The sequence below is a fragment of the Populus trichocarpa genome, chromosome 6, assembly GCF_000002775.5.
Source record: "Populus trichocarpa isolate Nisqually-1 chromosome 6, P.trichocarpa_v4.1, whole genome shotgun sequence".
Taxonomy (NCBI): Eukaryota; Viridiplantae; Streptophyta; class Magnoliopsida; order Malpighiales; family Salicaceae; genus Populus; species Populus trichocarpa.
The window spans coordinates 22,186,486-22,200,543 of record NC_037290.2 but is presented as its reverse complement, the minus strand read 5'-3'; the positions used below and the strand labels follow the sequence as shown (position 1 = coordinate 22,200,543).

At 39.5% G+C, this 14,058-nt stretch overlaps 2 protein-coding genes across 2 annotated transcripts; both read right to left on the bottom strand.

The window, feature by feature from the left end:
* Positions 1-843: 843 nt before the first annotated feature.
* LOC7491965 (uncharacterized) lies at positions 844-4,144 on the bottom strand. The gene is made up of 6 exons (XM_002308463.4): positions 3,949-4,144; positions 3,731-3,873; positions 3,127-3,479; positions 2,586-2,682; positions 2,192-2,470; positions 844-2,071 (listed from the first exon to the last, which is right to left on the bottom strand). Exons 1-6 carry the CDS (start codon positions 4,079-4,081, stop codon positions 1,085-1,087), a joined length of 1,992 nt encoding a protein of 663 aa, XP_002308499.2. The 5' UTR covers positions 4,082-4,144; the 3' UTR covers positions 844-1,084.
* Positions 4,145-10,406: 6,262 nt separating this feature from the next.
* LOC7491964 (suppressor protein SRP40) lies at positions 10,407-12,283 on the bottom strand. The gene is made up of 4 exons (XM_002308462.3): positions 12,023-12,283; positions 11,813-11,936; positions 11,211-11,653; positions 10,407-11,101 (listed from the first exon to the last, which is right to left on the bottom strand). The coding sequence occupies exons 1-4, from the start codon at positions 12,055-12,057 to the stop codon at positions 10,855-10,857; spliced, it is 849 nt and encodes a 282-aa protein (XP_002308498.1). The 5' UTR covers positions 12,058-12,283; the 3' UTR covers positions 10,407-10,854.
* Between the last annotated feature and the right edge of the window lie 1,775 nt (positions 12,284-14,058).

The following is a 14,058-nucleotide window of genomic DNA, read 5'->3' as shown; positions in this document are numbered from 1 at the left end:
AAGATAGTTTTTCTTTCATAAGATGTTTTAATGTGATTGGTAATCTCTCCATTTGATTAACAGAATGGTGAATTCTCATTTGCCTGGTACATGCAATTATTCTCCCGGAGGAATCGGCCTTAACTTGAGGAACTCTTATCTTGATCTTGTTCTCGGGCAAGGCAAGAGCTCTTGCATGCAACTGTCAGTCCGAACTTCGGCTAGAGTAGGGACTAAAGAACTGTTAATCGAATCTGTGCGTATTATCTACCGCAAGGATCCTACCTGTTCCGGGCTGGAATATACACCGTGTAGGAGCATCAAATGCATTTTGGAAGGAGACAGGAGTTTCTGTTTGCTCCATCAGTATGTCACAAAGCAACTGAGAATAATACAAATTATTTGATTTGCAAATAGGTTTTTATATTTCTTCAGCAGATTGTAACAGCTATCGCTATTGTTGGGCGGTTGCTTCGCCCAAGTGCGTCAACTCTACAAGTGTGAGAATGTTTAGAATGAGGGACTCTTGGACTGGCTCAGATTAAGCACTGAGTACACTAATTCTTCTAAATGCCCCCATTACCTTACCAAAAGCTGCACCAATAATCAGGGAATAACTTCTAAAACCATAGAATATTCAGGTTTTTTTTTTTTTTTTAGGATATATAGAATTCCAGGTGAACTAGGAGCCAAGGTCTATGTTGAGCCCTCTTTCCATTAGAAATTGATCAAATAAAAGTCCCCTCATTACAAAATAACAGCAGCTGAAACAAGAATCAATGCGCAACCATACCATTTCACAAAAAAAAAAAAAAAAAGTGCTAGGAAAAAAAAAAAAAAACAAAAAGAAAAGGCACACCAAAATTTCTGAACTTTCTAAATTTCAGATTGAATCCAGAGTATAACAAAATTCCTCAATGTTTCAACTACTTCAAATTGAATCCTGCAAAGAACAAAGGCCAAATATAAATAACCAAAATCTTATGGCTAAAACAATGATGAGAAACCATACGAAACTCTCCTAACCAAAATGCTACAGTTCCTTCCTGCTTTCTCTGGCCACCCTGGTGGGCTATGGGAGGAGGATCAAGTGGTTCTTTCCCAGTTAATTCCTTGACTTCTTTCTTGATGACTTTGATGATGGCTTGGAGTGTTCTGCAGCTACTTTGGAAGTGGTAGCTTGGCTTGATTTTGAATTTGATGTGTTGGAACTAGTAGAGGTAGCACCAGCTTCATGTTTTTCTCTCACTACAGCTCCCTGAGAACCTCTCACCTGAGCTGCCCTCTTATCCTTTCTCTTGGGCCTGTAACTCGATCTCTCTCTCTTGGGGAGCCACCTTTCTGGATCTGGAGGAGGGCCTGGATTAGCAGGATCAAACCCTTTCGGATACCTTGGCTTTCTCTTTCTCTTTTTCTTTGGCTTCTCCTTCTTACCCTCCTCATGTGCTCCTGTAACAACAACAGACGCACCTTCAACGTGCTTAGCTCCAGAAGTCTTCTCCAAACTATCCACATCAATCCCCTTCAGACCTGGCAATGGTTTCAGCTTCTTCTCATAGGCTTCTGCCTTGTCAACATCCACCCGGGCAACTGTATTCACCAGCCCAACCAAAGCCTCTATGCTCCCCCGGCTTCTGACAAGCTCCTCATATAGGCGGGCAGCATCTTCCTCCTTGCCATGCCTGACCTTGAATGAAGCAGCCTCTTGCATTATAACATTCAGCTTGTCGTCCTCAGTCATGGCATTTGACCACCATTTGATTGCAGAGTCAAGCACAGTGGATGCACCATCAACATCTCCAGCACGCTCTTTAAGAGCAACTAGAGTAGCAACAGTAGCAGGCATGTGCTGAATATCAAGTATCTTAGACAGGGAGTCGGCTGCAATTTGGGGATGGCCAGCAGCAGCAGCAACTTGCGCCCTTGCAAGAAGAATGACCCTAGACTTGTCAGGGAACTTCTCAGCAAACTGGCCAAGTATTTCTTCAGCTTTAGCAGCCTTGTTCTCTCTGACAAAGACCGCAGCTTGAAGCAACACTGGCAGCACACTGTCAGCAAACATGTCTGGCAGAGCAGTGACAAGTTCTCGTGCCTGTTAAATATTGGCAATAAACAGGCATTATCTAGGTATGCAGAGGATCCCATTACTTGTATAATACTAGAAAGCAGCAGAAATAAAAAAAAATGGGATGCAAAAGGCCAAACACAACACCTGATCCATCTTATTCGTGTGGAGAAGCAAAAGCACTCGGTTTGCATATATTGCTTCCTTTTGTTTTGGAGAAAGTTTGTCAAGTCCACGAGCAAGCTGAAAAGCCTGTGCATCTTGTTCTTTTAGCCGATCAAGTTTTCTCAGGTTATCAGAAACATCTTTTGAACCTTTCAGAGCAATAAGATTGTTCACAGCAACTGCAAAGGATGACTCATCTGCCAAATTTCGATTAATGATTTCTGTGTAAGCTTCCATGGCCTCTGGTGAACGTCCTAAGAGCTGATGAAACAAGCTTTCTTAATTATTTACTATTCAGGGAACAAAACAAAGAAAGAAACTGCCTTGCTACAAAAATAGTTAATGGCAAACTATTCACATGATGTCATTATCTTACTTGTTGAACATATGCCAACTGCACAGCTATAGGAGCCAATTCAATCTCTATATCATCCTCAGCCAAATTGTCATCCATCAGTGCTTCTTGACCAACTCTGCCCAAAATATCAAAAGGTGTATGTCAATGAGACCATAACCTCAATTCCATGGAGACATTTACTATTCATGCTTCAAAAAGAGACCACTTCAGCATAGAAAATTTCAATAATAAAAAATGGAGACAAATCCATCCTCAACATGTGCTTTGCCATGAACAAATGGAGACACAAGCATCCTCAACATGTGCCTTGCCATGAACAAACAAAAGTTTTATATCTGACAAAAAAACACAAGCATGAAGGACTATAAAATTTCGACAAGCTTATGGATTTCATCCAGTATTCAGCACACAACAATTAATCCACCACTTTGGTGACATTTAGAAAAAGCATATAGATACCAATGCAAGAGAATAATGCAAGCCATAATAATGAAATTGTAGTGCCATTGAATATTTCCATAAAATCAATATCTAGAAAGAGCAAAGAACTACGTATCACCTTCGGGCTGTCAGCAAAAGCTGTTCTGCATCAGTGTATTTATTCCTCTCAATCAAAGAACAAGCGGTGTTGTATGCCAACTCAAAACTGCTAGAAGCTTTAATCCGATTTGCCTCCATCATTCCCTGAACTTGAGAAGACTTCCCAGCCAAAATCAACCCAGCAACAAGATTTATTTCTAAAGTATCAATCTTCGATTTTTGAAGCTTCTGATAGACATCAACACAAGCATCCATTTTTCCTAGACGAAACAGAATCTGAGATTCTAGCAACATTGTTTCCGAAGTTCTCTCAAGACCTTTCAACGACTCCAATGCTTCATCCAACTTGTTTTGTCGGTATAAGCAGTATGCCTATTAACACACCAGCAAGAAGAGGGTCAATTCTATAGATTTATGTGCATGTTTTTAGCAACGAACCTCAAAAACCCTAAATTGCATTAAGAAAAGGTACGAAAAAAAGAATATCCAGACCACCAAAATTACTGATTAAAATATCAGAGTAAATTCAAGATGCATTAAAAAGAGCAAACAGAAAGTAAATGTTCCTAGCAAAATTTACATTTTTATTTTGTTCATAATTTATCAATAATTAGCTGATTTACCTTGAAGTAAGAGAAATCAAAAGGAAGGTTTTGCCTTCGAGCAGAGTGGATAGTCGAAAGAGCTTTGTCAATGCTATCACACTTTATCAAAGCCACTACTTTGCATCGAATTGCGTCTTCATCGTTTGGAGCTACTGACAGAACTGCGATAAAATCAACACAAATTAAGATCAAAATAAGTATATACATAAATAAATAAAATTAAGGAGAATAAATACCTTGATCGGCTACTTTGACGGCTTGCTCGAACTCAGATCGCTCGATGTGTCGATTGAGGTTACTGAATAGATCTTCAATTGGAGGGGGAGGCTGCTGCGATGCCGTCGCTTTGCCTTTCACTTTGGGAGCCATGACGGAATTTGTTTCTGCGATGGATGGAATGTGCGATGGAGCAAGCACCAAATTGGAATTGGGACCAATAGTTATAAGACCGACCCGGCCCGAAACTAGATAGTTGACCCGAGACCAGATTCAACCACTTAACTTAAGTTTTGATTATGAGATTATTTTGTGGTTTCTACCGTGTTATTTATTTAAAAATATATTAAATTATTTATTTTTAGATTTTTTTTTATTTTTATAATTAACATATTAAAATTACAAAAATATTAATAAAATTACTCTAACAGAAAATAGAAGCAAAAGTGGGCCAAAATCGTACAAAACGGGCTCAAATGAGAGTTGTAGCTCCTGGATCATGAACATCGTGGGCTGCAGTAGACTAAATAAAATTACTTGTTTAGTTTTATTTTTATATGAAAAGGCGAGACCAATATTGAATTAAAATAAAATAGCCATAAAAAATATTTAAGTTTTAATATTTGGTAAATTATAAAAGCTCTCCCATAATCTTATGGTTATTAAAAGAGATAGTTACATGAATCATTATATAGTTTGATCTAAATTTTATTTTTTCTCTATATTTTTATAAATTTTATTTTTCATCTTATAATTTATATATTTAATAACAATTTACATAATTAAAAATGTATTTTATTTGTACTTTTTGTTTGATCTAGGAAGTAAAGTGCAATTTATAAAAGTTTAGAATAAAAGGTGAAGCTTAGATCAAATTATAAAAGAGATTTTATAATTATCCAGATTTTAAATTGTTAAAATATGTAGAATCCCAATCTTAAAGGAATTGTAAAGGATTTTAGTAAGATGACAATTTTAAATTGATTTCATCTTGTATTGTACATACTCTTAGCAAATTCCCTGTTGGGTTGGTTGCCATTAATGTGCAGCCACCATTGTCAAAGAAGGAGGCTACAATGGTGGGTTGTTGGTGGCAGCCAACAACCATTGTCTAATGTCAAAGTTTGGTAAGTTTGGCAGCCACCATTGTTGACAAAAGAGCAAGAGGAGCTGCCATGGATGCCTATAAATAGAGGCATACATTAGAGAGCAAAATGAGAGAGTTGAGAGAGGGAAAGTAGAGCCAAAGATGTGAGAAATGTAGGAGAGAGTGGGCTGCCAAGGCAGCCAGCAGTAGCTGCCATTGCAGCACTGAAAAGAGAGAAATAGAGTGAGGTTGAGAGTTGCCAAAGAGGGGATGATTCCTCCTCCTCTATTGTTGTAAATCTTGTTCTCTCCCTATATAATGCAATGGCTTCTCCCGTGGATGTAGGCAGTTTGCCGAACCACGTTAAATATTGTGTTAGTATGCTTTACCTCCTATGAGCAAATATCAGAACATCACCGGTCGGAATTCCCTACAATTGGTATCAGAGCATATGGTTTGAAGTGGTGTTTGATTTTTGCTCAAAAATGAAAGTTGTCAAAATTATGTTTTGACCATACCACCGTGTAGAGGAGGAAGAGACGAAGCCACTGGTGAAAACGGCGTCAAAATCGGACGTCGCACATGGCCGCACTCTCCATCACTCTCCGGCAAGGCGTCTGCCCACGCGCGCCGACGCGCCTCACGCGTCTTCTTCACCCGGATGAGTTGACCCGACCCGAATACCAGTTGACCCGACCCATGTGGCTGACCCGGATAAGGATGACGTCAGCATGAACAGTAGACATGTCAGGGATGACATTAACATGATGTAATTGTGACATCATCATGTACAGTAGCATGGCCCATGATGACATCAGCCTGATGTAATGGTGAAGTCATCACGCACAGTAGGCATGCCATGTCAGCAGCCACATCATCGACCAGTCAGCAGACACGTCAGCAAAGTGGGACCCACCTGCCACATCATCAGCCGCGAGCCGAGCCAAGTCGAGCTGAGTTGAGCCGAGCCGTTGTGAAGCCGAGCCGAGCCGCGAGCCGAGGGATAAGATTCTGTGCAGCAGAGTCTATGTGCAACCGGATCTGAGATTGAATCTGGGCCGTTCATCAGGCCAGAATTGTTTTGATCAAATCTTAGCCGTCTGAAATGCGATTTGGACGATTTCAGACTTGTTTCCAGCTAATTTGATCGTTCCGGATGCAATGGTACGGTCCGATCGTTGAGATTTGAGACCGAAAGTGGTGGTGGTGAATTAACAATAGAGATTGCCCGATCAGGAGGCATCTGAAGGTCATCATGGTGGTCGATGGAGATGAAGAAGAAGAAGGTGCACATGTTTACCCAATTACATGTGTTGAACTGCTAAGTGGGGAGATTTGAATTGCCTTGAGGGAAGGTAAAATTGGGACACTCTAGACACCCAATCAAGTGGACAATTTGAGGTGGAGAGTGGAAATTGATGAAGACCAATCTTGACGAATCTAAGAACTGGTAGTCTCGTTAGATGTTGAGAAATCAGGTATAAAACCGGGATACCCCAGATCACTTGTAAAGGAAAGCCGCAACAAAGCTAGCAAATGGTTGTATATACGAAAAGACAGTACGGTGGATAGATACGTTCTAAGAAGTTCTGTCTAGGAGATTGGGTTTTAAGCGGGACCAGTGTGACCCCTCCAAATCTTTCCTGGGAACTTGCTTAGTTGAAGGATCATCCACACAGTACTATTTTTGTATATGTAACAGTTTGTAATGAAACTGTTGAAGACTAGCAAGATGACGGCACAAAGGAACAGTTGGGTTCTGTATGTTCAAGGATCTGATGGAGTGGTGATTTCTCCAAAGAAGTTAGATTCGGTGACTGTAATTTCTCGAAGGGATAATTAATGAAGACCCTGATAATGGAAGAGAAATACAACAAGGGATAAAGATTGGCACCCTATTTTGACTTGGATAAATGTTGTGACAGGATGAGCTGCTGTCAAACATAAAAGCAAAGAATAGGGAGAAATCTGGAGAACCGAAATTGTACGAGAGCACACGGAGATTGTGCAGGAGTACCCAAAGGATCCAACGAGGTACTGTAATGAGACAACAGATGCAAGGAGAAGAAGAGTTCCCAGATGAAGCTCAGAGCAGAGACTGTGTGAAAAAAAAAAAAAAGTTGTACAACAGGAAGTCTCTTGTGCTCTTGATAAAGGCAACAAGCGAGGACCTTTCCAATGCATGCAAGGATGGAAAGATGAGCTGTTGCAGAAGCACCTAATTAAGGGGGTGCGACCGCCGATGAAAGGCGAAAACACCAAAGAGAGTTGGTGTGGGTGGAGCTATCAAGCAGAAAGGCATAGAAGCTCCAAACATAGAAAATGAGATGGAAGATTGCGAAGAGTGCACCGCAACTCTCTCTTTCTATGTGATCAGTGGCAGTGATCTCTCCCAAGTCCACATGGTGGTAGAGAATCTTGGAGCCACTGGAGACATCCCCGATGAAGGAGGATGTGACCGCTTCATGACGGACGGAGACACCTCAGGCAGAAGGTGTGTGGGCCATAAAACAAGCCCAAGTACAAACCGCCACATGACGATGAGCGGAGACACCTCAGGCAGAAGGTGTGTGGGCCATGAAACTAGCCCAAGTAGAAACCGCCGCATGACGACGAGCAGAGACACCTCAGGCAAAAAGGTGTGTGGGCCATGAAAGGAGCCCAAGTACAGACCGCCTCATGATGACAGACGGAGACACCTCGGATGAAAGGTGTGAGGATCATGATAGGAGTCCAAATTCAGACTGTCTCATGACGACAGGCAGAGACACCTCGGATGGAAGGTGTGAGGACCATGACATGAGTCTAAGATAAGACCGTCTCATGACGATAGGCAGAGACACCTCAGACAGAAGGTGTGCAGACCATGATATGAGTCCAAGATCAGACCGTCTCATGACGACAGGCGGAGACACCTCAGGAGAAGGTGTGAGGACCATGACATGAGTCCAAGTTCAGACCGTCTCATGACGACAGGCGGAGACACCTCGGATGGAAGGTGTGAGGACCATGATATGAGTCCAAGTTCAGACCGTCTCATGACGACAAGCAGAGACACCTCAGGAGAAGGTGTGAGGGCCATGATAGGAGCCCAATTTCAGAACGCCCTAAAGACCGATGTGATGGCTAGATATAAGTGGACAAGTGTATAGCCAATTGGCTATGATGAGTATGGAGACAAATGCAGGATTGACTTTCATGGATATTGCCCCCATGCTTAAGATCAATGAGCTAGAAGACATTTGCCTTGGACAATAAGTGTGTGACTTGTGGAGCATTAAGACGCGACTGCTATGAAGTAGCAGAGGGCATGCGCAGGTTCCGGGAACAAGTTGACTCTTGTCAAGGTGGTGAGCTCAGTAATGACATTGTAATACTCAGAGTATGAAGATAGAGATGGATCAACCTTTAATGGGCTGTCCCCATGGTTAAAAGGGAGAGCCACCTGGACTCTTGAGACTAAGAGCGGGAGACTCACGGAGAAGTAAGGCGTGGTTCCTAGGGAGGAACAAAGGGCAGACGCAACTCCGGGATGAGTAGACTCTTGGAAGAGTGGTGAGTTTGTGATCACATTAAAATACTCAATGACTGTCGCACTTGGAAATATCCGTTTGAGGGGGTGTTGTAAGCCTTGGTGTAAGGCTTGATAAATCATTCCGGGCCAAGCATGGTTGATATGCTTGAAGGGGGATGTTGTTCCAGAGACAAGCGTTAAACACTCTTCAGATGAGATATGACAAACCATCTGGTTGAAGTGATCCTTTGGAGTAAGCAAAGGGGTGCTTGGATGACTCTGGTGATTGAAAGGTTTGGCAAGTACCTGGAAACTTGGCCAAAGACGCTCTCAGAATGGTAAGCTTGGAAGAGCTGCAGAATGCAAGCATGTGCTGAAGAAGCAAGAGGACAATTGCCCACATAAATGGCAAAGGGGGTGATTGTTGGGTTGGTTGCCATTAATGTGCAGCCACCATTGTCAAAGAAGGAGGCTACAATGGTGGGTTGTTGGTGGCAGCCAACAACCATTGTCTAATGTCAAAGTTTGGTAAGTTTGGCAGCCACCATTGTTGACAAAAGAGCAAGAGGAGCTGCCATGGATGCCTATAAATAGAGGCATACATTAGAGAGCAAAATGAGAGAGTTGAGAGAGGGAAAGTAGAGCCAAAGATGTGAGAAATGTAGGAGAGAGTGGGCTGCCAAGGCAGCCAGCAGTAGCTGCCATTGCAGCACTGAAAAGAGAGAAATAGAGTGAGGTTGAGAGTTGCCAAAGAGGGGATGATTCCTCCTCCTCTATTGTTGTAAATCTTGTTCTCTCCCTATATAATGCAATGGCTTCTCCCGTGGATGTAGGCAGTTTGCCGAACCACGTTAAATATTGTGTTAGTATGCTTTACCTCCTATGAGCAAATATCAGAACATCACCGGTCGGAATTCCCTACATTCCCAACATGATAACTGGTTTGGTAGCCTCATGTATGCATATTACGAGGACACATATCTGGAGAAAGAGGGTTGGTGATGAATTATATCCTTTTTCCACCGTAGCATAGTCACTTCGATCCTTGAATCTACCATCGGTATTGGATTTAGGGCAATAAAACTGCAGTTGATAGGTTGGTTTGGTTTCAGATTAGGCTCAGCCCAAAGAGAAGGACTGGGATCCTGTTCTTCGGCTGATGAGCTTGCTTGAATTGAACTCGTGAAGTGGAAAAGACCATGCTCCTCGGTGCTCGCGAAGGTCTGAAAAACTGTTTTAATAGGACAACGAAACATTGCCTTGGAAGTATCTATCAATAAATCCAACAAATCTGCTCTGTTTTGGAATCTGGATATACTCATGCATGTGATGGGATGGCATGCAATCCAAGAACAGATAAAATGCTTGTCAAGTTCAGGGAATATGCTTGCAGTAAGCAAACTCATTTTGATGTTTTGGGATAGTTTTACATTAGAGACAAAACCTTCTTCAGCTCCCTCTGAACTCCTATTCTGATTTTCAAGGCTGCTTGCAGGGTGTTTAACAATATCCACCGCCGTCTTATTTTAAAGCTTCGTGTAAGCTTGTTTAACCTCACCAGCCATGAGGGGACGCTCGTTTTTGGTTGAATCATGATGAAATGGATGTTAGGATTTGAATTTATAACATCTAGAAGAAGCTTGGGCTAAATTAAAAGCCTTTAGACTTTCCATGGGAGGGTTACTCTGGTTTGGCACTTGTGATTATGATGATCCTAACAAAAATAAATAAAGTTCAGAAACAAAGAGTGCACGCTAGCTTAAACTCTGCTTTTCTAATTTATGAAGTTTAACCAAAAGCAGGTACCAGTGGTCTCAACTACAGCAATAAGGCCACTAAACCTTAATGCTATGTATTTGCATATTGAGAAACTCAACTGAATATAAGCCTAGAAACAAATTAGCAAGCCTTGGCCTAAGCCCAATACTCCATCTCCATGCAGGTGTGCAAGCCACAAGAATCAACAAAAAAGTGACCGCATTCAACCGTCAAAGTTTAATCAAACTCAAAAAGCAGAATGAAAACAAGAAAGAATATGACCATCATCACCAGGTCCAGCATCAACTGGACAGCAAATCCTTGATGATTCCCCACATCACATGCTTTCTTTGATGTTCACTATCATATAACTTTATTACCCGTTCAACCCTATGATCAATGCAGCGATACTAATTAGGCCAGCCAGTACTCTACCCTCCTCGTCATGCTTGGCCATTTCTTGCTTCCATGCAAAAAGAACATAGAGGCCCATCCTAATGTGGCTTTCTGCTAACTATGTTGTTATCTCTATACAACTCACATCACTTGTATTTAACAAACATGCATTCAAGATGGGCCAACTCTAATCATGTGTCTGTTCTCCATTGAGCTTTGTATCTGCTCCCTGGCATGCCTTAAAGCATCAAGAACTTCAATAACACTTCTATTAACTATCTTCAACTCATTTTTCTTGGTAGATGCCGGCAAACTCATTGGGACTAATGCCAAAGAATCATCCACATAGTCCTCGTTATCGCTCTCAATTCCTGCATTTGTCTCCATCTCCGCCACTGAAGCTTTGATGCTCGAAGAACTGAAAGAGATTATCAGAATACTAACAAAATTAGCTTAGAGAAACCCCATTAGATTAGCATAAATAAAAGTGATTAATTGAAAAGGACAATGCATGTTGAACTGCATACCTTTGGTCATCAGCCTTTGAATCTTGGGAACATGCCATGGATTCATGGCTAGATTTATCCAAGGAATAGTCTTTGAGGTTATGTCCAGAATTTGAATTTTGAGTATCTTGAGTGCCAGTACTCTCTTCAATGGAATCCAAAACAATACCCGCATTTTGATTGGATGTAGTTGTTTCGGAGCCATTGTCTTTCATATCTTGTGAGAGTGCTTGGATTATGCTTTGGGGCTTGGATTCAGATTCTTCAGGGTCTTTGTGGCCTGAAGTACTTGTGGATGATGTGCTAGAAAATCCACTAGTGTCAGATGAACTTGACTTCTCTGATCCCTCTAATGTAGGTGAGATTTTCAAAGATTCGAGCTTCTTCATCAAGAGTTTATGCTTCTTCTCGGCTTTTTTCCTTAATTTGGTTTCTTCTCTGATTTTGTTCTCTAGCTCTATTAACTATACCATTAAAAATAGATGAAAAAGAAACTTGAGATCTTACAGTTGATGCATTGTGGGTGTATATTGGTATCCCAGATGTGATGCATGCGATAAATCAATCCACCCAGAAGGAGAAAAAATAAAGCAAAACACATTCATGGGATAGAAGAAACAGACCTTGTTGCCCATGAGTTCTGCCTCCTCTTTAGCAATCTTTGAAGCTTGTCTCTCTGCAAGCAATCTTCCTCTCAGGCATTCTAGAGTCCTCCAACTATCCCGTCCTTCCATTTTCTTGCTTTCACTGATAATGAGAGACAATCCATCTCACAATGTAAGAGATAAGAACATATCGAGGAAGAGAAAACAGAGAGATCAACGAGAACCCACCTCCATCCTTTCTCTTCCTTGCCAGGTGCTGTCATTTTCTCTGCCACTGAAACCACTTATAGTGTGTTAAATTCTTAGCAAAGAAAGAAATGTGAAGGACCTTTATCCCAGATACTACTGTTCTGTAAACTAAAAACTCAGAAAGATTCTATGGAAGTTGAAACATAGGGGAACTAACAAATGTGTACTTTACTATGTTCAAAACCGAGTGCTTGGTCTCTCTTGCTCATATGAGGTGCCTTTAAATCCAACTTTGTTTTTTTACTTCACAGCAGCCCTTCATTATTTAACTTGGTTGGTCTTGTCTCTTCTTTTTTTTATAAAAAAAAAAAAACTGTCTTGGCCTCTCTTTGGGAGTAAAAAATTACTTGTCTTGATCTCAGTTGGTAGCGTGGTCTCAGTTAGTAGAGTGGTTTAAATAGAGATTTATAAAAATTTAATTTTTTAAAAGGTTAATTTTTATATATTTTTAAATTATTTTGATGTGTTAATATCAAAATAAATTTTAAAAAATAAAAAAAAATATATATATATATATATATATATATATTATTTTAATATATTTCTAAATAAAAAAACTTTTTAAAAAATTATAACCAGACACCAAACACCTTTTATTTTTTTTGAACTAATATTATAAAAAATAATTAAATTAATATATTTTAAAATATAATTTCTTAATTGTATATATGAACGGCGTAATTTGAGACACAATTTTATATATGCAACTCACTTAGACAAAAAAAAATCTTTTATTTTTTCGAGTCCATTTCTTCATCTAGTCGCTCATTTTTCCATTGCATTTGACTTTAATTTTATTATTATGATCATTTTATATGTTGTTTTTGTGAAAAATTTAAAACTAAAGTTAATATTTATTTTTGAATGAGAATGATAAAGAAAATAGTTACCACTCCATTTATTGCCCTGCAAGGGAGGACCCAGCCCGGATATACTACTATACAATGACACGTGTGTAAACGGACAGCTACAAGAAAAACAATTCAAAATTTTGAATTACATCACGGGGCTGCATTTCTGAATGAGCCTGGCTCTAGCTCACAGTCACGTGATGTTCCTGAACTGTTTTTGGCCAATTTATTTTTATATTTTAAAAATATTTTTGAAAAAATTTAATTTTTTTTATTTTAAATTAATAATTTTTAGTATTTTTAAATTATTTTGATGTGTTGATATCAAAAATAGTTTTTAAAAAATAAAAAAAATATTATTTTGATATATTTCCGAGTAAAAAATACTTTGAAAACAATCACAACCACACATCCATACACACTTTTTCTCTACCGCAACTAGCCAAATTTATTCACCTTTTTTTTTTCCAGTAAAAGTAATTTCCATTTGTTTTTACTCTTAATCATATTTACCAATGTAATTTCCATATGTTAGAATATCAATAATATCCTCTTCTTTCACTATGATCTTCTATTATTTATTACCCCCTTATTATTATATATTGTATTATTTATTTGTTTTTTATCATGACTTTATTATGTATTGTCACTTCAACATTATTTCACATCATTAAAAATCATTAAAAGTAATTTTATTATGAATTGTGGTAGTAGTTGTTTTTCAAAGTATTTTTTAATTAAAAATATCTTAAGTTAAAAATAAAAAAAATTAATTTTAAAAAAATAAAATTTTTAAATTTTTATCTTACTTAAAAAGTATTAAAGATTAGCTTGCATTGCACTCAAAGAAAGGAGGGCAGTATTTAGTTTTTACTAATAATAACCTTTCGAATTGATTTTGCATTATGAAGTCTGTCCACCAAGCTAGCATGGCTTCCCTGGGAGCATGGACAAAGGAGCTTTTAAGGGCACTCCATCAACATACAAATGGACGACCTCCTCTTTTTCTGTGGGCTCCATTTTTAAAGTTAGATAGGTTCCTGCGCTTGCACCGCAGGCTACATAAAAAAGATTGTTTATGCGACGTGGATTTAGAAACAAGTGGAGAGATCTAGAACCTGGGTCGTTAGTTTTACTCATAGTTATAAAACCCGACCTGGGTGT